Here is a 21,203-nt window from a genome sequence, read left to right on the forward strand (position 1 = left end):
TTGGCGGAGCTGAAATCCAGATGATAGATAGATATGCCTACCTTGACCATGAGCATCTCAAGAGATAAATATACGAACTAAAGGGAAGGTCACTCTCTCATGTACAGCTTTTGGATGAATTAAAGTCGTTTTCACGAGTGACATTCCAGTAATGACTTATGGCTCAGAAACCCTAACAGTGACACAAGCAACAGTTAAGAAACCTAGGATTACACAAAGAAAGATAGAGAAGAATAGACAAGCAAAGTAGAGGAAGAGCGCCTACGCATTGGTCCGACGATACTAAGAGGATCTTCAGCAACTAGATACAAACAGCACAAAATCGATTGGAATGAAAAATAACTGGGAAGGCCTGTTTTCAACAATGAAAACAGAGAGCTAAATCATGATGATGATTCTGAACCTTCATTACATAGACTTTTGTCGAATCATGTTATTGAACCAGGAGTAGCCTAAATCAGCAAACTTTTTCTCAATAACGAGATACGTCTTTTCTATTTTAGATTGCCTCCTATGCACGGACCCCAAAGCCCTATGCAGAGTCCCATCTACGATCAACTAAGCATCTACAGAACATTACCCTACTCAAGATCTCAGAGCCCTTTCTCACAAGGAGCGGGCGTTCCTAGAATACCACGACAAGGAGCTGGCTACGTCACAATTCCAAGGAGACCAAGGCAGAGCTGGAGTGCGTCCTCCGAACCTCCTACGGGTCCAGGCGAAATCGCTGAACCAGTGTACGATAATTTAGGAGTAAGATCAACAGCTGATGGTAAGTAGTCATTAGCATCTATTTAATTGTATATTATCTTTAGTAATTGATGTTTCAATTTTGTTCTGATTAACTTGAAATATATTTATTATGTCGTTGTTCTTTAAAATTTGTTCCGAGATTTTGGCTGCAGCTTTGATAAATCCTCAGTTATTAGTATTCAGTATTAGTCTACAATGTTTATCAGAGTCTTAATCTTAATATCTACTCAAGGCAAATTTGAATATTTACTGGTTGTAACAATTTTTAATACGATTGGATGTTAGTATACTCTTTTGGCCCTGATAATGTTCGATCTATTTTCCTCGTTTGATCTATATTCCTAAAAAGGGTGTGTTTACTCTAAGTGAGCCTCTGAATCATACCTTTGCTTGACATCAGGGAAATTTCCCGATTATTAGAAGATAAACTTTTTAAGACGAATTCATAAAAATGGCGACACAACTGATTCCTAATTATAAAGCAGTGTGTATGCAGTCTAAGCTGTTTGTCAGGTTATTTTCTGTGCTATTTTCATCGCACCATAAGCGATTACTTAGTGATCGTAGATCTACGGTGACTAACCAGTATGATGTAATTGCTGCTTTTTGAGAGGTCTGTACGAGTAAATATTGTGTAGACAAATGTCCCAAAGTTCTTTGATAGTGTTGGTAATGATCATCTAATTTTTTCTTTTCCATTTTAATCTTTGGTCGAATTATATTATACTAATTAATTCTAATGGTATAGAGGTATGCCTCAGGGTTCGCATATTGCACCTGTCTGTTTTGTTCATAAGAGATTTGAGCGATTGAATTGTTCGTTCAAAGCATCCTATTTTCGCTCAAGATTTCACACTGTAAAGTCCCATTGAGTTATATTTTGATGCTGAGCTGCTTGAATTGGATTTAAATAGTATTGCTGCGTGGTGTAATAGCAATAGTCTGGAACTAAATGTGAAGAATAGTGTACATATTTCATTTAGCCTTTCTAATATAATTGTTAAGTATCAACACACAATGAATAATAATGAATCTAGGTCGGTAGATACAGTGAAATATTCAGTTGCATTTTCGATACCAAGATAACTGTTTTACCGCACATTTTGGAAATTATTAACAGGAGTATGCGTCGTCTTGTTTTTATCACTATAAATAGTGTACATCTTTCATCTTACTGTTTCAAATTACTTTATTGCTCTTTGGTTCATTCCTTGCTTACAGGTACGTCTGTAATTTGGTTCATCAGTATCCAGATTGATATCCCTAATCTAAAATGGTTAACAAAGAAGTCAAAGATCTACATTTTGTATTGGAGGGACAAAAATCCATTAATGAGCAGTTGATTTTTGTAAATATTTCTAATATTCTTTTGGTTGAATATTAATGTACCATTTTACTTAGTACTTGTTTTGTTTGAACTTAAACATTCGACACACAAAAATAGCCAACTGATTTGTTACACGAGTACATACTTGTGTACACAACAACAACTAGAAACATTTATTTACACTGTATTTCTTTCATACTGTTTATTTGGATGTAAAAGTCGCGGCAATATTTAGATTTGAAGTGGCCTCCTAGCGTCAAGGGGTTCCTTGTATATTAGGTAAATCACTGTTCTGGAATATTTGCTAAATTTCTACGTGTCTGTGCCGCAAGATGTCGCAAGGTGTGTCGATCACTATCTATCTATCTAGATGTTTCCTGAATGCCGAAGAATGGCTGGTATATTCGCGGCTATTAAGTTGGTGACAAAGTCTGGTATTATTATGGTGTTTCTCAAGTGCTGAAGAGCTTTTGTCGAGTATTACTGCACAAAATTTGAAAGAGGACATTTTAAGAACAACGTTTATATACATATAAGACTAAAATTGCTTAATATATTTAGTTAGTATGAATAATTGAAAAAAAATAGTAATTGTATTTTAAAATCGAAAATGACCCTTGACACTTCACACTTAATTGTTTACTTTTTACTTTTTTTCCTCTAAAATTCACATTTTAGAGTCCAAGATACTTTGGTTGACCCTTTAGTTTGAGCTCTATGATTGTTACATTATCTTATTCATAAGTCAACGGTTTCAATGAGTGAATCCCTGGAGTATTTTTTCAAAAAATTCATTCAAACAATTTTTAGGAAATTCCTTCAGAAACTCTGTTTTCTTTTTTTTTTCTTGGACTTCCTTGTCTTATATAAACAGGGAAACAGAAAAGCTAAGTAATATCCTGACCTTATCTGTTTTCCTGTTTTGTCAAATATTCTTCAAAAACTCATCTTCTATTAATAAATAATTTGATTTGACATTTTAAAACATTATTTCATTCGTTTTTAATTACGATTTTCATTCTTTAATTTTCGATTCCTTAAAACCGTTAATTGGTACACTATCTACTTATAATTCCTTTTAAAGCTTCATTATTCAAGTTTAATGTAATTTAAATCCCTAGCGAATATGGCGATGTGAATATTCCAGCAAATACTTTCTCCTGTTAGTCTGTTTAAGTGATTAACTGGCGGATTAACTAAAAAGGCTTCACATGATTTGAGAATTAGAATTATCTTTAAACGATTTATCAGTTTACTGATTTATTACACATGGTTTAGTTTGATTACCGATTATAAGTATTCTTTAGTTTTCGATATTATTTGTCCAAGGAAAAACTATAAATGTAAGCGAATTATAAGCATTTACAACAATTTGATACATGGACAAATAATGATAACTCCAACCTTAGATAATCAAAGTGGGTCAGAGACATTAATGTTTTGTGCAATAGACGTTTGTTTTCTAAATCGAGATAAAGTAACAATTTGGGACAATTATTCTTAAATTAATATATATAATAAAATATTATAAATTATATACAAACATATATTGTTAATTTTGTTTTGATAAAAAATGTCTACAGACCATTAGGATTTAAGAAAAAAGAGTGATTAAAAAGCATATAAATTAATATCTAATTAATTTGCTTATATTATCATACTAAAACGTATGCTTCCTATTGATCTACTACATTAAATATTAAGCATTATTCAAATTAATTGCCATTACAGAGACATATTATGTTTGGAGCATTATAGTTAGAATATCAGCAATTTATGTCAAAGATACAATTTTCACTCGTTAGGGGCCTGCTTGTACTTTATTTTTTAATTTTTCTAAGCCTATGACATTTTTAAATATATATAATATATCTATTCAAAAAAAAATTAAAAGACTTTAATGAAACATTCCAAGAATATTAGTTTTTAAACATTAATTAAATTTTGTCTATTTAAAAATTTATACTATCATCAGAATGTACTGAAAAATTATCTCTTGATATTGCTCATTTCTCAAAGTCTTACATTTGGAAAGAGACATACAAAGATCACTAAATAAACTAACTGATATGTGATTCTCTTGATAGACTTTCAATAAACGTTATTCTATCTTAATAATATCTTAACTTACAGGTAGTTCAGCGATATCCCTAAACAAACTTGGAAGCGAGCCAGCAACACCACGAACGAACAGACTAGCCTCCCTATTACCGCCCACGATAGTTCCGATCATAGAATCGCACGAATCTCCAAACAACTCGAATAATCAACCTGAAGAAACGCAGTCTACTTCCATACCATCTAGTCAATCGTTGACTCTACCACGACCGTCGCCCTCTCATATCCAAGCTCAACCCGAACGACTTGAAACCAAACCAACTCCAAATCCAAAACCAAGAAATACCCGGGAAGTACCGATCCAAAGCCAAACGTTACCAAGAAAGTTGAACTCAACGAAATTGACTCCGTCGAAAACTCAATGGGCCATGGCCAACATGGAACAATTGAGAAATGCTAGTGAGAAGAGGAACTCTATTTCTGGTGATGATACTTTAACGAAAGAAGGTGAGTACACGACGCGAGTTAAGGGAGTGTAAATAGAACAGCAAGCTTAAAACAAAAATTTTTATTTAAATTGATTGAGACTATAAGCACGATTTTAAAGTTGGAATCTTACTACTAATTTTAATTTCATCTTTTATCCTTTATAAAGTAGAACAGTTTGTCTTTTTTGATTTTTTCTTGTTGAAATATTTCATTGGTTATGAATCAGTTTGAGATAGTAAACTTATCCTTAAATTAAAACTTCCCCCTATATCAAGGAGAAAATCGACATCAAACTAGATATTTTATTTACGTTTGTTAAATTAAATAAGCGTCTTTGAATAAATTTTGTGAGATTAGTGTAAGGCGATGTATAAGGCTAGAAAATTGTATTATAAATCATCAACAACTCAACAAAATTCATAAGATAAACTACTGGAATAAAAGCAAGTTATCAAGATGCAACCCTAAATATTCCACACAAGTTATGAACTCTCTATTCTCATTGTCGATTTTCGATTGAGGATTGCCGATAACACCTCTCTTATATCTAGATTTAAGTGATGCAGAGATCATAGCTTTAGTCTTAAATACATTGAGTTTTAGTTGATTCATTAAATTTGTAAATGTAACTTAATCACTGACAAGTTATATTCACAAATCTGCATTTTGTCAGTTGCTTTATGAAAGCTTTATAATCAAGGCAAATACCACTACATGCACTTATTTGTTCTGTTTTTTTAACACCCTCATATCAACGAGAAACTTATTTCTATTTGATCTTAAAATTAATTCTAAATATATTACGTAAGTCCATATTTGGTAAGTAATCACATTATTGTACTTATTGGCAGCCACAATTGTAAAAACGATAAACAGCTATTTTTCTGCAAACTTTTATGCAGATTGTGTGTAATTAAAACAATCGAAAATTGTCAACTAATTTATTTTTACACGTATACTAGAAAAACACGATCACTCACTATTTAAATCTTGCGCCAATATTCCGAACTTTACTTCACTGAACTGTCAATTGATTACCATAAATTAACACTTCTTAGATAGGAAACTCCCATAAGACCCTATAGAAGACTGAAGTGTCGATGAATGTTGCGCACTCTGAATGTCGGGGAGTAGTACTAACCAGAAACAAAAGTGAGTTTTTGACGTCAGAGTAGCGGGAAATTTGAAATTTGCTCAACCATATCGTGCGCTAAAAATGAGTGGAAAATGTATGGTTTTTTCGGAAACTGTTATATAGAAAAAGTGTTAAATTAAACTTTTTTTTCCATATTAAATAAAAACCTCCATTTATCACTTTTTCTATTTGCGTGCTGTAATTTCTGAAAGACCCATATATTTCCACACATTCTCTTTCAGAAACTAAACAACAAATATTCGCAAAATACAATAAAAATTAATATTTGTACAGATTGGGTGGAAAGTGGTCAGTTCTTTATAATCATTGTCTGAAAAAATACATTTTTAAATGGAGTACTCTAAACATCTCGAACTCAAATTAAAAGATATTATTTTATTGACTTCAAATATATCATACAAAACGTTATTTGGTCACAGAGCAGTGATGTCAACCTAAAAGACATTTTACTAAGTTAAGTGTAATAATTTTTTATCACAATAAAAGTAAATTAGTAATTAAAGAGCTTAGTTCAGCCCAAGCAGTTATCACTAATATTTAAGTTTAAGCTTACCACCTCTGGTAAGGCTTGTTACGAAGACCATTCTAATTTACCTTGTATGACCTATGGCATCAGGCCCCATGAATGAATCAGGAGTAAAATAATTTTCACATACATAGAATTTCAAATAGAATGATTTATTACTGAGATTTTCATAATTTCAAGGCTCTGAATTCAAGTATTAAAGATATTGGGCCTGCTAAACCAGGAAACATATGTCTTATATTGTCCACAGATTTAGCACAGCAGCTTTATATCAGATTCCATTTCTCACTTTGGTTGTCTACATTTGCACTTCACAAAAAATTTTTTAGTGCTATAAATCGCCAATAAAATATTTGATTCAAAGGTTTTTCATTTAGGTACGTTCATTTACTATTCATTCCTTAGTTCTTACAATAATAGAATGTAATGATGGTCAGCACACTTAAAAAGCAACTCATCACAGCACACCAAACCCAACTAAATACCTGGAAACATGTTAAGCTTACGAAATATGAGAACAAATCAATGCTGTTCGGATTTTTCATATAATTTGTTTAATAAAAGTTAGTTTTTTAAGCAGAAGTAAAAAGAAAGTGTCTGCAAGCTAAAGAACTAAGAAAAATTGACGCATTTTATATGAAATTACAGTCCGTGTAGTCTCAAGGCGCTAATTTCGCTTTACCGCCCTCTATATGTAGAGGAGTAGAATCTTCATCAGTGTTTTCTCATTCATCCAAACTGTCAAGGACTATCGGCTAAGCGGCTCCTTATATACTCGGCAAAACGCTGTTTCGAAAGATTCCCGCTTAACACACGAGATGTCGTGCGGTGTACAACTTGTGTCATTCCGGAATGACGGAGGATCGGCTTCAGATCAGGTTTCTCGGTGATTACAATATCGTTACAGTATTAATATTAACAATGAGGTTTATTAGCATTTAAGGTGAGAGAATTGAAATCAAACCACCCCATTAATTAAATGAAATTTGGCCTTGCAATGTTTTCTGTCTCAGTCTACGACTCAGATTTACCATATTTTGCTATTAGGCTTTAGGTCAAAATCATATAAAGAATAAATAATAAGGGACCGAGAACTGTGCCCTCAGGAAGACGATATTTACGGAAAGAGAAATTAGAGGAATTATTAGGGCGTATTTTAAATTGATTAAAGATTAAATAATATATATTATATTGAATTATGTTTTATAGCTAATTCTGTTGTTTTTTTTCGTAGGAAAACAGAAAAAAATTCCACCTCGCCCGCCACCAAAACCGAAAAAGCGAATGTCCGGACCTCTATTTGAAGACGAGGGCGAAGATGGAACGGAAGTGTGATTGTTACTAAAACCAGTGCTTCGGCTACTGGTTATGCCAATTTAAAATTCACAAATTAATTTAATCTATTTTGACCAATATAGACTTTCTTAAATAAATGTGCTACTAGAATATAGTTTCGGCAGCTAATTATACTAAACAAACACACTGAGATGGGTGAAGCAAAAAATAGTTGGTGCTTATCAAAAACCTTATTAAGTAATTCCTGATTATGATTATTGTTATTATGTATATTTTATTAAATATTAAGATGAGTTTTAAAACTCGCAAATATGTGCCAAATTCGTGGCTTACCAGCGCGATTGAATCTCTATATTGAGAAATGCATAATAAAGTTTTTATAATATTTTAGAAGGAAAAGTGCATAAAATACTTCAAATGACATAGGTAACGCATTTTATAACCTCTTCATTTACTCGAATTACCAAATGCAGGGTAAAACTTAATTAATTCACACTAAATTTTTATCTACAGCAATACTTTCACGACGACTCGATTTTCAATAAACACCTTGTATATTTTTCAATATTTATAACCTCGAATTTTTATTATTACTGAGATATAGGTAACAGAAAATCAATTGCACTTAAAATTCATAAAGATATATCAATATTTTGTCAAGTAGATAGCCTTAACCTATAAAATCAGTTTTTTGGGATACATACCAAAATATTTTTCAAATAAATATCCTGCCTCTATAGGGTCAATGATTTTTCATCTACTTCACCCAGTGTCTCTGTTTAGATAAACCTTCCCTTGAATTGTAAAAATTATTGTATATACTAAGTATAAGAACAGATTTTATGTGATAATATGGCTTTCTTTTACTTTATTTTAGGTTCCTAGTTATTTTTTTTTCTAATAAATATTTATGAAATCTACTACCTAGATACGGAGATGTGCCTTAACAGATAAAATTTGTAAAAAGAATACAGCGTTCAAAGTGTCAAAGAGTTTACAATCACTAGTGTTTTAAAACATATGACAGAACATTATATATGAGTGGTAGGTAATAATTAATTAGGTGGGGAAAGATTTTGTATATATAACGCTTTATTTTTTATGTGTTTAGAGTATACATAATGAGGCAAAGTATGTTTTATAAACTTAAATGTCTCTTTAAGTTGTTTCCTATATTGGGATTACAAAGTAAAAGTGGGATTTGTTTTTTTAGAGCTTTTTACGGTCCTTTTACTTCTCAATGATTCTTTGTGTTTATACAATGTTGTTTTGAAGCCTTTTGTAGGGAAAATTTGTCCCCCTTGTTTACTTCTTGCTTTTTTCGAACTCTTCTAATTCGAGATCCCTTTTCACAGATGGCTATTCTAAAATAGTAAATCTGCTGTTTTGTTAGATTTTTTTATAAAACCTGATATATTGTTGAATTAAATTTTAAGTAATTGCTAATATCTGCTAATATGGAATTCTAAAAAACTGGTAACTTTTAGAAATATTTATTCTTTTCAATAAATTTATCTATAGGTAACATTTTAATAAAACATTCTGGGAATGTTATTCTATTAGAACGTTGACCATTTTTTACCTTTATACTTCCGAATTTGATTATTTACTTTTACCTTTAATTAATCACGTCAATAAACGTGATTGGAGAATCATAGTTGAAACAATTAAATAGCATTTCGGTTTTCTAAGTTCCCGTTCAAGTTGATGGTTTCAAATCCTTGAATAATGACTAAAGTTTGCTAAAAGAAGGTAATTATAGAAATTAAAAAAAAAGAATGTTGTTCAGTAAAATATAAGTTTAATAAATATATTTTTTTTCAGTAGATAAACAGAATACAAATTCTAAACTCTTACATAATTTTCATGTAATTTGCTTTAATTATCCTATTTTGTAATCTCAATATACGATATAACTTTAGGAGGCAGTAGTGAATACCTTCTGGAAAAAGCACATTAAATTTGGATAACTGAGTGTCGATTTCAATTCTTTAAAGCTCAAATTCAACTTATACAAAAGACTTAAAAAGGTGTTCGCTCAGTACCAAGTTTTAATATAAATTGTGAGTTGTTAGTTGAGCCAAACAATCGACTAATAAAAATTACGAGTTAGGGTAACGAATGCGAAAATTAACAAATTATTATAGTATTTAATTGTTAAATTGCTATATTATATGTTGTAAAGATATTAATGGCCTTCTAGAATTTATTCAAAGTGTTACTTGCCTTTTTTATAAGTAATTATTTTTTTTGTTAGGTGCTTAGTTTGGGCAACAATTTCTCGTATTATATTAAATAAATAAATGGAGTGTATATATAGAATATAATATCTATTATAAAAATGTATACATATAAAAATTATAAGCTATAAAGTTAGATAGTATAATTAATATTAATTTTGTCAGTCAAATTAATATTTTGTTTATTTTTTTATTTTGATCCATAAAGGTTAGCACTATATAAGATGTCCTAGTTATATAGATATAAATACAGTGTAAAGTAAGATAGTTATACAAAATATTTTAATATAACTGTTTTATTATCGGTTTATTAGGACATAATATAAAGTATCTTTTTGGAGGCATTGTACTGATAACTTTTTATAAATTTATTTATAATATTTAGATTTATCTGATTCCTTAATTTAATAATATTAGGAGGCATTTTAAATAAAGATTACTCCTTATATTAAAATATGTGTATTATTCGTAAATCCTGGTTAATAGAATATATACTTTTTTATAAGTGTTATCAACGAATTTGTATTTGGTTTATAACAAAAATTCTCTATTCAAAGCTCTATACGTATTATATTACTAGGTGGTGCAAAAGTAATGTTATAATTTAAACCGACGGCTATTTTGTTATAAGTTAAAAAAAGAGCTACGTTATCAAAAAAGTTTATTTAAAAGTGTAAGATTGATGACATTATTTGGAAAAAATTATATCGCTTCAGTTGCATAAATGCACTCACATTTGAATTGTTGATAGCAAAATATCCTCCAAGTTGACGATCTTTTCTTCCATGTTATGTTACAAGGCCTTAAAAAGCCCCAAGGAAGAAGTCTAGTGCTGTTAGATCTGGCGATCTGGAGCGCCAGCTCAAATCTCCAAAACGGAAAATACTTTGAATTGGTAATTGAATCTTAAAACCTCGATTGTTGCCTGTGTGAGCGGTTCCTTCGTCCCTTCGAACCAACAATGGTCGAGACTCATTACAGCAACTTGCGGGAAAAAAACTGATTTATCATCTGCCTGTAACGTTAAACATTTAATGTTAAGGTTCTAAAAAATAAAGGCCATTCTTGTTCAAACCCAATCACTGACTGCCACATCCTTGATTGTGTGAGTCAAGCTCATAATACGATTCTTAAATAATCGGGAACACAGATAAATAAAATAAAGCTCGTCATTTCTCTATGAAGCTGAGCTGTATTGCAAAACTTCAGCTTGATCAAATGCCTCAGCTTGCAATTTATTTATATTTATCCTACATCAGCTACAAATGAAAATGCTCACTAGAATTATTAATGTAACCGTTGTATAAAGAAATTATGCGCAGAGTTCTCTAATGAATGTACGAATCAACTACCGTAGTAGTTTACTGACTGGTGCCAAAATTACTAAGCCAAGTTTATATGATAACGATGATGATGACAGTTTAACAATTCGATTCAAATGCTCAAGAGCCTAAATGATCTAAGATGTTTGAACTTTATATTTAAATCATTGTAGATTATCCTGACTAGCAATACCTAGTCGCTCGGTTTCAGTTTTAAATCTAATTCTTTTTTAGTGCAAGATAAATTGACATTTTTCATCTGCTTAATTGGACTTAAAGCAGATATAGCCTTGTACCATATACTATGTTTTCAGATGGTGTATTTAAAGAAGATAACATATTTTAAGAGCCTGTTTATCTGTTATATTTATAACTTGCCTCTTGCTGGTTTGTCTATTAAAAGCTTAAAAGATTGAATGTACAGGAGTCAAGAAACAATACCATGATCTGAACTTTGACTGGTCTGGACTTTGAGAGAACGTATTTAATTCAATTCAGACTTTATCGTGTTCCCAGCACTTCCTCGTGAATTGACGAATTGTGAAGATGTAACCTACAGCTGATGCTCTACCTAGAAAATGAGTCTTTTGAGTAGTACTAGGCACCAGACCTTATATTAGTATTTATTAATGATATTCCCTAATAGTTGGAGCATTGCAATTTGACGCACAGCATGATGACACTCTCTTTCCAACTACTTGGTATTTTCTCTTTCTTCTAAATCTGGAGTCTAAGAGCGTTTGAGAAAAGCTTCTCCTCCATATTTGAGATAGTCTGCTGATATTGTGCTATTACCTGGAGCTTTATTGTTTTACAGTCTACTGATCGCCTGCGTTATCTTCTCAAGAGATCAGAGTCATCGAACCGTGTTCGGCCATTAATAGGTTGTTGGATGCTGTTAACTGACCATGTTAACTCATCGGATTCCATTATCGTTGTAGTATTCATATAGGCTCTATCTGCCCATTACTGATCTAAAGGATTCCTGTTCTCCTACTTTAGCGTTGAAGTCTCTTAGCATTATTATCGTGTCTTAGATAACATCGAATATTTATACTACTTGCTTAAAAATCTGATTTTTTAAATTCGCTCATTATAAGGTTTTAACGCGACAACAGATCCTACCAGTTCTTGTCATATAAGAAAATCAGTTTCGTGGCATTGGTTCTCCGACTTAAATAAATAAAATAAAACAGAGTTGCCGATCCTCTGATCTCCTGTATCCATGCACCAAATCTCTTGTATTGCCTTGATATCCTTGTTTTATTGTTTTTTGCCCTGATCCTTCCTGGCTTGTATCAGCTTAGTACATACATACATGGTTCCAATACTCATATCCTTTTTACATTACCTTGGTCGTCGTCTTTCGCCCGTCATATTCCGAGGCAAAGCGTTGGCTTTCATAGAAGTGTCCTTTTTACACGATAAGGTTGTTAGCCCTATGTCAGACCCTCCCCTCTTATTCTGACTTGGGACCGGCAGCATCATTAGCCTCTAGACTAATGAGTTCATCCAAAGAACCACACCTAGGCGGAATTAGGAACCAAAGGCTCAAACTTTAATAAATTAAATCTTATAAATTGTTTAATGAGGTGTGTTGCTACTGACCAAGATAGCACTTTTTCTGGATTTTTGACTCATAACTGTGGAAGAGTACATGCAAGTTCTATTTAATATTGCTAAAATTGCATAAAACTGAAAGAATGAATATTTTTAACTTCTTTATACATAAAACAGCAAAAAGCTCAAGCTTTTGTTAAAGTATTGTTGCAAGAAAACGAATCCCATAATTTGATGTGGTAACCACCCAATCCTTAACTCTCATGGACAATATGGTATCTAACTTAGATAATCAATAACGGATTTTACATGGTTATAGATTTCCTGAATTATAATTGACATTGCTTTTGTAATGTGATACCATGGATCCATCCAACAATATAACCTCTAAAACTCTAATTCGCTTAAAGAAATATACTGTATATCGGAAACACCGACAAAGCAATTGATTTTCCGGAATGACTCTAGTGGCACAACGCACGACGTCTCGAAGGTCATCGAATTCTTCCGGAATTATGATCAGCCGAGTATATAAGGAGCTGCGTCGCTGCTGGGAGACAATTGTCGGTTTAGTGTAGTGAAGTTCGGAATATTAGCGCGTTATTTAAATCGGACATAAATACGAAGAAAATAAATATTTCTAGAAGTAGTAAGTGAACTAGTGTAAGTGTGTAAATAAATAATTGACTATTTCGATGTAACGAACGGGAAAAATGCTACAGTATGGTCTTCACACTATAAATTGCCCTGAGGGTATTGAGTACCAGCAATAATGACTTTTGCTATGAATGGGAATAAATAGTGTTTTTTTAAAATACAAACCCCACTTAAAAGTGATATAAAGATGAAAAACTACTTGCTACTCTATTTTTTTATTGTTATTGCGTATAGAGGTAAAAAGATATTACGTAAGAGAAACTAAAAATAAGCATTTGAAGGCAAAAATAGGTCTAATGAAGTCAAAAAGCTAAAGCCGGAATTCGGATCTACTAATAACTGATAATTATAGAGCTAATAATGAAGTTATTATATATTATTTCATAATTATATTACTTATTTCAGACTATGACGAAAAACCAAAAATATTCAAACATTTTTTTTAATATAATTTAAAATTTTTTTTTCAATATAATACGTTAATTTGTAGTAAAATGTAACACTTTATGATTAAAATAATCTCGCTTATTAGTAAAAATTGAGACACGCTAAATTATTAACACCGTGAATAATAGTTTTTAAATAGGCAATCCGCGTCATTTAAAAAAAAAATTAATCGTTCAATTCGTTAAAACTATTAAGGACAAAAACCTAAAGATATGAAAAGTAGCCTACGGACAATTGTTTTATCACACAGTCCATTTACTATGTTCTCACAAGATTGCAAAATTATTTTTCTAACTTTAGTTGCTGTTTTCGGTACTTCAGCGTACCCAAATCTGAGGCGAAAAACTACACTCGCTGATGTTGGGTATGCTGTACTTAATGAAACTGTGGCACCAGCCCCGGATGGTTGTACCGTCAATAGTATTAGTGATTTATACTTGGTCATCTCCGCCTGCACCACTATTAATGTCGGTTCTTTTGAAGTACCGGCCGCCAAGCAGCCTCTGATTATGTATCTGAAAACTGGAACTAGAATAACATTTACTGGACAGATTGTATTTGCTAAGCGTGCAGTAAAAGGCTATTTAATTGAAATTTTTGGTAAAAATGTACATGTTTTGGGATCAAGTAGTAAGTAATCAATTTTTTCTTTACTTATCATAATAATTTACCCATTAGAAAATATAGCAGAGATAAAACTTTTGGAAGACAGATATTTATAAGAAATTGTCCGCTAGTAATCGTACATTTCAGGCTGCCACAAAAAATCATCATAAATTTCTATATTTATTTTCCAGCTCATCAGTTTCACGGTCATGGAGAATTATATTGGGATGGCAAAGGAGGCGCTGGTTCGCCCAAACCAGTCTTCATGTACCTAAGAGGAATTAATTCAGTGTTTATAGGACTTCACCTTTTAAATTGCCCTATGAGATGTGTTGCCATCGATAATTCCAATAATATCATCGTTTCTCGTTTTCTAATTGATAATCGTGCGGGAGCACACGTAAGCAGAATTCTGTTTTCAATATATTATTATGCAACTATTTAGTACACTTTAAAATATGTTTCTTTTTAATTTAGGGCACTGCAGCTCGAGGAAAAGAGGGTCACAATACTGATGGATTCGATGTCGCTAAAACTCAATATCTGATTTTAAGAGATCATGTAATTTATAATCAAGATGATTGCGTCGCCATTAATGATGGTGCTCACATGGTGATTGACAACTTATACTGTGATGGAAGCCATGGATTTGATATTGCCACTGGAATGTCCACCACGGATGTCAATAGAAATGTGGTTTATAATATAACATTCCAAAACTCCCTGTTGTACGATGGAATGTACGGTCTTCATATTCTAACTTGCAATGACGGTGGTACCGGATACGTAAAAAATGTCTACTATAAGAACATCACTTTTAGCGGTAAGATATTTAAAATAGGCAAGTAAATCAATATATTTAATAAACATTCATTTCTTTGATAGGACCTTCTGACTATGGAATCATGATTCAGCAAGACTTCGCCAACCTTGCTCAAGGTTCAACCGGGCATGCAACTGGAAATGTTCCAATTTCTAATGTGAGATACGAAGGCATAACGGGCGAAATGAATGGAAAATATTCATATGCTCTAAGTATTCGTTGTGCAACTGATGGTTGCTCTGATATTGAATTCAACGAAGTGAGCATCACTAATGCCAAGTCCAGCAATGAATGCAAAAACTACATCATAAGCGGATGGTGTTAGGAAAATATAGTTGCTTGTATTTTCCTTGTTAAAAATATTAATAAATAATTAAATTTATCATTTTGAATAATGATTTCGTCTAAGGTGCTCCAGTGCAGACAAGTCTCAGGCAAATGATTACACTCGTTAAAGTTGGTTCTCTAATTATAAATTTAAAAACTGACTGCGAATTTAGTGGCTATTTAATTGCAATTATAGGTAGGAACGTATAAGTTTTGGGATAAAATTGTATGTACAGCAGTTGTTACAGGACTTGTTGTTTACAGGACTTGTAAATTTTCAACTAAAGATTGTAATTTATTTTTAATTTATCAAAATACGTAGAGTCGTTGAGATCAGAATGAAAAAAAAGGATTTCTGATATACTTGACAAAATTCCCATGCAGATCTGAAAAAACGCAACTTAAAGTTAACCCTTAACTAGTTTCGTGTTTTCTAGTTCCGTAAGTGGTATTGGGGGGGTGACCACTGACCCCAAACGCTACATTCTTCGTCGATTTTTTTTCTCATAAAGCAGAAAACACATTTTAGCGCAAAACACAGTCAAAGGCCATCTGCGAGTTCTGTTGCATAAATAACTAGCACATTTGTGGTCCAAGCTATCAACATCAGATTTAGTAGAATTAAAAAATTCTCTTATTTTGGATATTCTAGATTCACTAACCGTATTATCATGCATGAAAGAAAGACCTGAATTGGCTGATCTTGCTGGTCTTTTTAAGACACCTGCCAGTCTAAGTAATAATATTATGAGATCAGTTCAAACAAGTCCTGGTCCATTTTTTGCCCGTCTATGCCGGTTTTTCCCATAAAAACAGCCAGTTGAAGAAGATACAAGAGGGTTGAGGTTTAGCGTGAATAGGGAAATCTAGAGCCTGGAACAAAACTAGATCAATATCCATAACTTATTCTTCTGAAAATTCCGGTTCGGACTCGGTGTCATGGTTAATGTGTCCACTTTCTGCATCAGAAATGTCGTCATCACTTTTAGCAAAGATTTCTGAGTCGAGAATATCTTTTACGTCTCGACTTCACTATATAATAAAAATTTACGAGTTTTTTTGCAAATAAGAACAGTACTAGTATCGTGGGGTCCCTACTAACCCCAACAGCGATTATTTCCAGGAAACGGCGAGCTACATGGACGAGCCTCAAGTACCAACATAGAAATATGATAAAGTATCATATTTCTATGGGTAACACTCTATCTATGGTTCTTTCTCTATTTCCATGGGTACCAACTAAATGTCGCCAATTTATGAAGCTACTAAAGCGCTCAAGGCAATGTTGCCAATATTAACAAGCGGACGTTTAAATATGTGTGCCTGGAGTCAGCCAAGACCCCATCGTACATGTTAAGGGTTAAAGAAGCTTAAATGTTTTATTATCTTAGCTATACAGATAATTTTACCTGCATTTTCAATTGCGTTTTATTGCATGGTAATATAAGGAAATTTTGGAACCTTTAAAGTACCTTGAAAGTTTAGTAATTTTATCCTATGATTGGTAAAGTATTTAGTTAGATAAGCCGCTTAGGACAAGCTGCATGAGACTCCTTAGTCTAAGTGGTATTCCTAAATTCCTAAAAATATTTTAAAACTTAATTATTTAAAAGTGATGCCTCTCCATAAAGTCAAAAATAAAATGCAGAAAAAAACTTTACTTACAAATTGCGGGACAAATTTTTAATTAAAAATTTAGGAAACTATAAACACTTACATAAAGACTTTATTTATAATAGACCAAAAACTATAAATCTATCTAAAGATTATTAATGTTATATATCAATCCTATTTTAATAATAATTTGGTCTAAATAGGATTACTATGAACCGTAAGATAATATATTTGTTTATTAGTGGTTTTATAATAGTTTATATACTATTATTTTATAATATATAATCTTTAATGTATACCTTTAAGCAAGATAATACAAGTTAATTTAAATTTTATTTTAAAGTCTTAAGACCTAATACTTAATACATATTGTTTCCCTTTTTTGCAGCAACTGGTAGCTTCTCTCCGGTCAAGAATGGATTTTCCCTATGAGTCTGCAAAGAAGTTTTAATATAATATTAATAAAATACAGAGTGGTTTTAAAAGAACTCCAATGAGTTCTTTAATTTGCTGTTAAAAGATAATTTAGAATATAAGGCTAATTTAACATGAGAAATCTGGCCTCAGTTTGTTCTAGGCTTATAGATGGCGCCATCCTCTTGCGTTTTGAAGATTCGTAAATTAATTATCTGATGATACATTTCACTTTTCATGCTCTTCTTGTAACTTAGAACATGCAAACAGACAGAATAGAGAAGGTTTTTGGACTCTTTAAGCTTCCTTAATTTTCCTGTTCAACTCAGATGATTTGGTTGAAGCTAGTTATGCAGCTGTGGTATCATATTTTACCGAGAATGTATATGGCTGGCGTATTAATATTAGTTGAAGTTTTCAGACGAATAATGCTAAACAAAAAGACATCTTTCGGATAACAACAAAAAAAGTATTGTTATTCTTTTAAGTTATACCAAATGTTTGCATTTCTACTCTCTAAGATTAAGGCAGTTTAAAACTTACTACGTATTACTAATAAATGTGGCTCACTACTGTCTACTAGCTGTGTGTTATTTCTAGTTACTACCTACCTTTTCATCAGAATGATACTTTTTTGCAACAAGGTTTTTATGAGGATATCCTTGATTAACCTTAAACAATATAGGAAAAAATTACTTAGATCAAGAAGAGCAAACCCAATTATAATAAAACATTTTTTTTCTCGATAAATGACATAGGGCATTGCTTTAAAACTTCAATTATAAACATGAATTTATCGAGAACGCAGACATAGATTTTATTCACCTTTAGAGACTGTTGCAAAAGCCGTCCAAAGTCCATTCTAGCGACATCCATGGGATCTTCCACCATTGGATTATTGGCACTTGGACAGTCAAACATATGTTCTGCATCACACATACAATCTTGTAAAGCTTGGTAGCTTCGACTAAATGCTGCGGAATTTTCGAATTCTTCAAGACAACCCTGTTCAGCTGCAAATTAGAACAATTTATTTTATAAAAGTGAAGCGGACGACGGTTTTAACTGTTATAGGAGTATACTGTAATCCTTTAGGACATTTATGAGATAATCTGGTACAGTCTAGAGTAAGATAAACAAATAGCCTTAGAAGAACTCCTTAAATATATAATATAAGAAAAATAATTACACTAGTTTGGATTTGTTGCATATACCGTACATACACTCCCGGACTATGCCGGATAGATCAAAGAAAATTGATTTTCGTTGATAGCAAAGACAATAAAATTTTTTAGATTTTAATTTTACAGTAACATAAAATGGTCAATTGGTGTGGTGGTGTAAAAAATAATTAAAATTTCTTTAATTTATAACAAAAAAAGTATAAATGATTGCAATATATTTTTTTGCTTCATGAATTGATTTTCTTTTTATAAATTTATATATAGTATATGAGTTAAGTATTTTTACCAACGTTTCTTATAAAAAGAGCCATTTCCGGTAAAGCAATATTTCCATCATTTAAGATATTTATATAAATACTCTATTTCGAAATCTCTGAAACTAAAATGTTCGTACATCAACTTGCTAAACCTACGCGAAACATTGGCATTCTTTTTCTTCATATTCATATAGACATACCGTTATATCCTACGGGGCATGGGTTAGGAGGGTTACAATAAGCTGGTAATGAGGCATCTGTCTTAATTTCCTGCTTAGACAGCTTCAAGCCTGGTCCCAAAAGTTGGTTCCCGTCTCCAGCACCACCAGAAATATATTGATTACCCCATAAACTGCTGTGTTGCATTAGTTCTTGATCTCTAATACTCGGATACATATTAACATCCCTAAAAATAATATAAGTAAAAATTTATAAAAAAGATAAGTTGGACTTTGGAAATACGAGAGATTCTCACCCAAGGTTGTCATAATCTAACGGAAACAATTGTTCTTCCTTCATATCTCTGGATAAAGCTCTGGTATTCAGAGGTAAACCGTCAGTGAAGTCTAGATAGGATATGTCGCCGTCCTCTTTACCATTGAATCGATTTACGAGACCACGTAAAAATACTCCAGTCAATAAGTTGTCCTAAATAAAAAAGTATGGTTTTAATTTAAAAGCTTATAGTGGTGCATTCGTACCAGACAATACTAAAGTAGTCTTTTTTTTGGAAAATTGGTGAAATAGCTGTTCGGTTTTATGGTTAAATAGAAAATGCTGTGTTAAAATTTTTGTTTTTGACTTGACTGCTTGAATTTTTGAATTGACTGCTTTGTTTATTTAACAAATTACCTTTGCATTAGGAAGATAACACAATACTCCAGAAAGTGTTACAATCAATAGTAAGAGCGTGGGTGACATGGTTCAGCCTGGAAATAAAAAAAAATGTATTATTAGTACTTACTTAACAAAAACTGATAAACATATTTTTTCTCCAAAGATTACAATCTGCTAGATCTCTATTTTTTAAATGTTAAAGGTATGACCCAAAAGATATAATAATAATGATTGCATTTCGAGTTAAAACTTAATTAGAGAAAAAACTACTAAAACACACTACATATGATGCATAGTTTAGGTAAAAATATATTATTATTATATTCCCTATGCCTTTAGACAAAAACTGTTGTCTATATTTATGAACATCAAACAATGAAAAGAGGTCTTGCTAAAATTATGGAATCACTATAGAAAATAGGGCCATATGGTTAAATGTATAAACCATTATTGCTTTAGACACTTACCTAAGAGAGAAAAGTCGAAGTCTGCAACACCCGTTTCCCAATTTTCCGCAATCAATAAAATGGTTTGCGCGCACATCATCCTGCTTGTTGAAGCGATAACATTTTTTAATAGCGGTAGAATTAAACAAATAATTTAAATTTGGATATAAAAATTGTATTATGGAATGAAAAAAATCAAATCTTGGTGTCCATAATATACGAAAAATAATTTATAATATATATAAAGCCTCTGATTTGGTTGTCATGCATTATAGCCTTTAGGGGCTATATTAGCTTTTGTAATATGATCTTGCAATAGTTAATTTGTACAGAGGGGTGTTCTTGATAAAGCAGGATGTTTCCGTGATGATGTGAAAGACCCCAAGTCAAGCAAAGAGGTTGTTCTTATTTCTTTCAAGGAAGAACAGGCTTAAATAAGAATTGGTCTCACACACTTCTTATAAATCCTTTACTTTCCTTTGAACTTTTCCTTTTGCATGTCGTGCCTAGGTGAGGTGTTAATTGAGAAAAACTCTCGGGCATTTAACCCATACATAACCCAAGGAAGATTGACATCTTTTCACTTTACTTCCAAGGTGTGCAAACTGGCAGATTTGGTAGTCTTTAATGTGGGTAACTCGAACATGTATACATGTTAAGCAGAAGTAACAAAACGGGTTTACCTTACGGAATTCTTGCTAGGACTTAGCGAATATGGAAAGTTGATTATCGACCACGATCCGGGAGAACCTAAAGTCTCTAGTAGCGCGTAGAGCCTTTAGAACTATTTTACGATTTTCTCTATGGCTGATAAGAAAGTGATATGCGTGTACTATTTGGGTTCACTCTGCAGTTTCTCAACAC

The 21,203-nt window shown here is 32.0% G+C and overlaps 3 protein-coding genes across 4 annotated transcripts in view; 2 read left to right on the forward strand and 1 right to left on the reverse strand.

Moving 5' to 3' along the window:
- Positions 1-9,005, forward strand: part of LOC126737383 (uncharacterized) — a 68,306-nt gene extending 59,301 nt beyond the window's left edge. The window contains exons 4-6 of the mRNA XM_050442265.1: positions 504-772; positions 4,214-4,645; positions 7,544-9,005. Of these exons, the coding sequence (XP_050298222.1) occupies positions 504-772; positions 4,214-4,645; positions 7,544-7,644 (802 nt within the window). The 3' untranslated portion in view covers positions 7,645-9,005. The remainder of the gene's footprint in view (positions 1-503; positions 773-4,213; positions 4,646-7,543) is intronic.
- On the forward strand, positions 8,727-15,642 carry LOC126737653 (uncharacterized). The gene is made up of 5 exons (XM_050442633.1): positions 8,727-8,736; positions 14,132-14,461; positions 14,629-14,837; positions 14,915-15,260; positions 15,323-15,642. Exons 1-5 carry the CDS (start codon positions 8,727-8,729, stop codon positions 15,583-15,585), a joined length of 1,158 nt encoding a protein of 385 aa, XP_050298590.1. The 3' UTR covers positions 15,586-15,642.
- Positions 15,643-17,295: 1,653 nt separating this feature from the next.
- LOC126737492 (neuroendocrine protein 7B2) lies at positions 17,296-20,409 on the reverse strand. 2 transcript variants are annotated; one of them, XM_050442405.1, is made up of 7 exons: positions 20,361-20,409; positions 19,909-19,985; positions 19,532-19,704; positions 19,257-19,462; positions 18,441-18,628; positions 18,227-18,286; positions 17,296-17,635 (listed from the first exon to the last, which is right to left on the reverse strand). In XM_050442405.1, exons 2-7 carry the CDS (start codon positions 19,975-19,977, stop codon positions 17,561-17,563), a joined length of 771 nt encoding a protein of 256 aa, XP_050298362.1. In that variant the 5' UTR covers positions 19,978-19,985; positions 20,361-20,409; the 3' UTR covers positions 17,296-17,560. The 2 variants fall into 2 exon arrangements, with proteins under 2 accessions (XP_050298362.1, XP_050298363.1); XM_050442406.1 differs by lacking the exon at positions 18,227-18,286.
- Between the last annotated feature and the right edge of the window lie 794 nt (positions 20,410-21,203).

This window comes from Anthonomus grandis, chromosome 6 (assembly GCF_022605725.1).
Source record: "Anthonomus grandis grandis chromosome 6, icAntGran1.3, whole genome shotgun sequence".
Lineage (NCBI taxonomy): Eukaryota > Metazoa > Arthropoda > Insecta > Coleoptera > Curculionidae > Anthonomus > Anthonomus grandis.

Excerpts from the sequence above, each read along its gene's own strand:
- LOC126737492 (XM_050442405.1), bottom strand. The coding sequence starts at position 19,977 with ATGTCACCCACGCTCTTACTATTGATTGTAACACTTTCTGGAGTATTG. Across the intron at positions 19,463-19,531 it reads TTAGATTATGACAACCTTGG|GGATGTTAATATGTATCCGA; the intron begins GTGAGAATCTCT and ends TATTATTTTTAG. Across the intron at positions 17,636-18,226 it reads AGTATCATTCTGATGAAAAG|ACTCATAGGGAAAATCCATT; the intron begins GTAGGTAGTAAC and ends ACTTCTTTGCAG.
- LOC126737653 (XM_050442633.1), top strand. Across the intron at positions 14,838-14,914 it reads ATAATCGTGCGGGAGCACAC|GGCACTGCAGCTCGAGGAAA; the intron begins GTAAGCAGAATT and ends TTTTTAATTTAG. Across the intron at positions 15,261-15,322 it reads TAAGAACATCACTTTTAGCG|GACCTTCTGACTATGGAATC; the intron begins GTAAGATATTTA and ends TTTCTTTGATAG.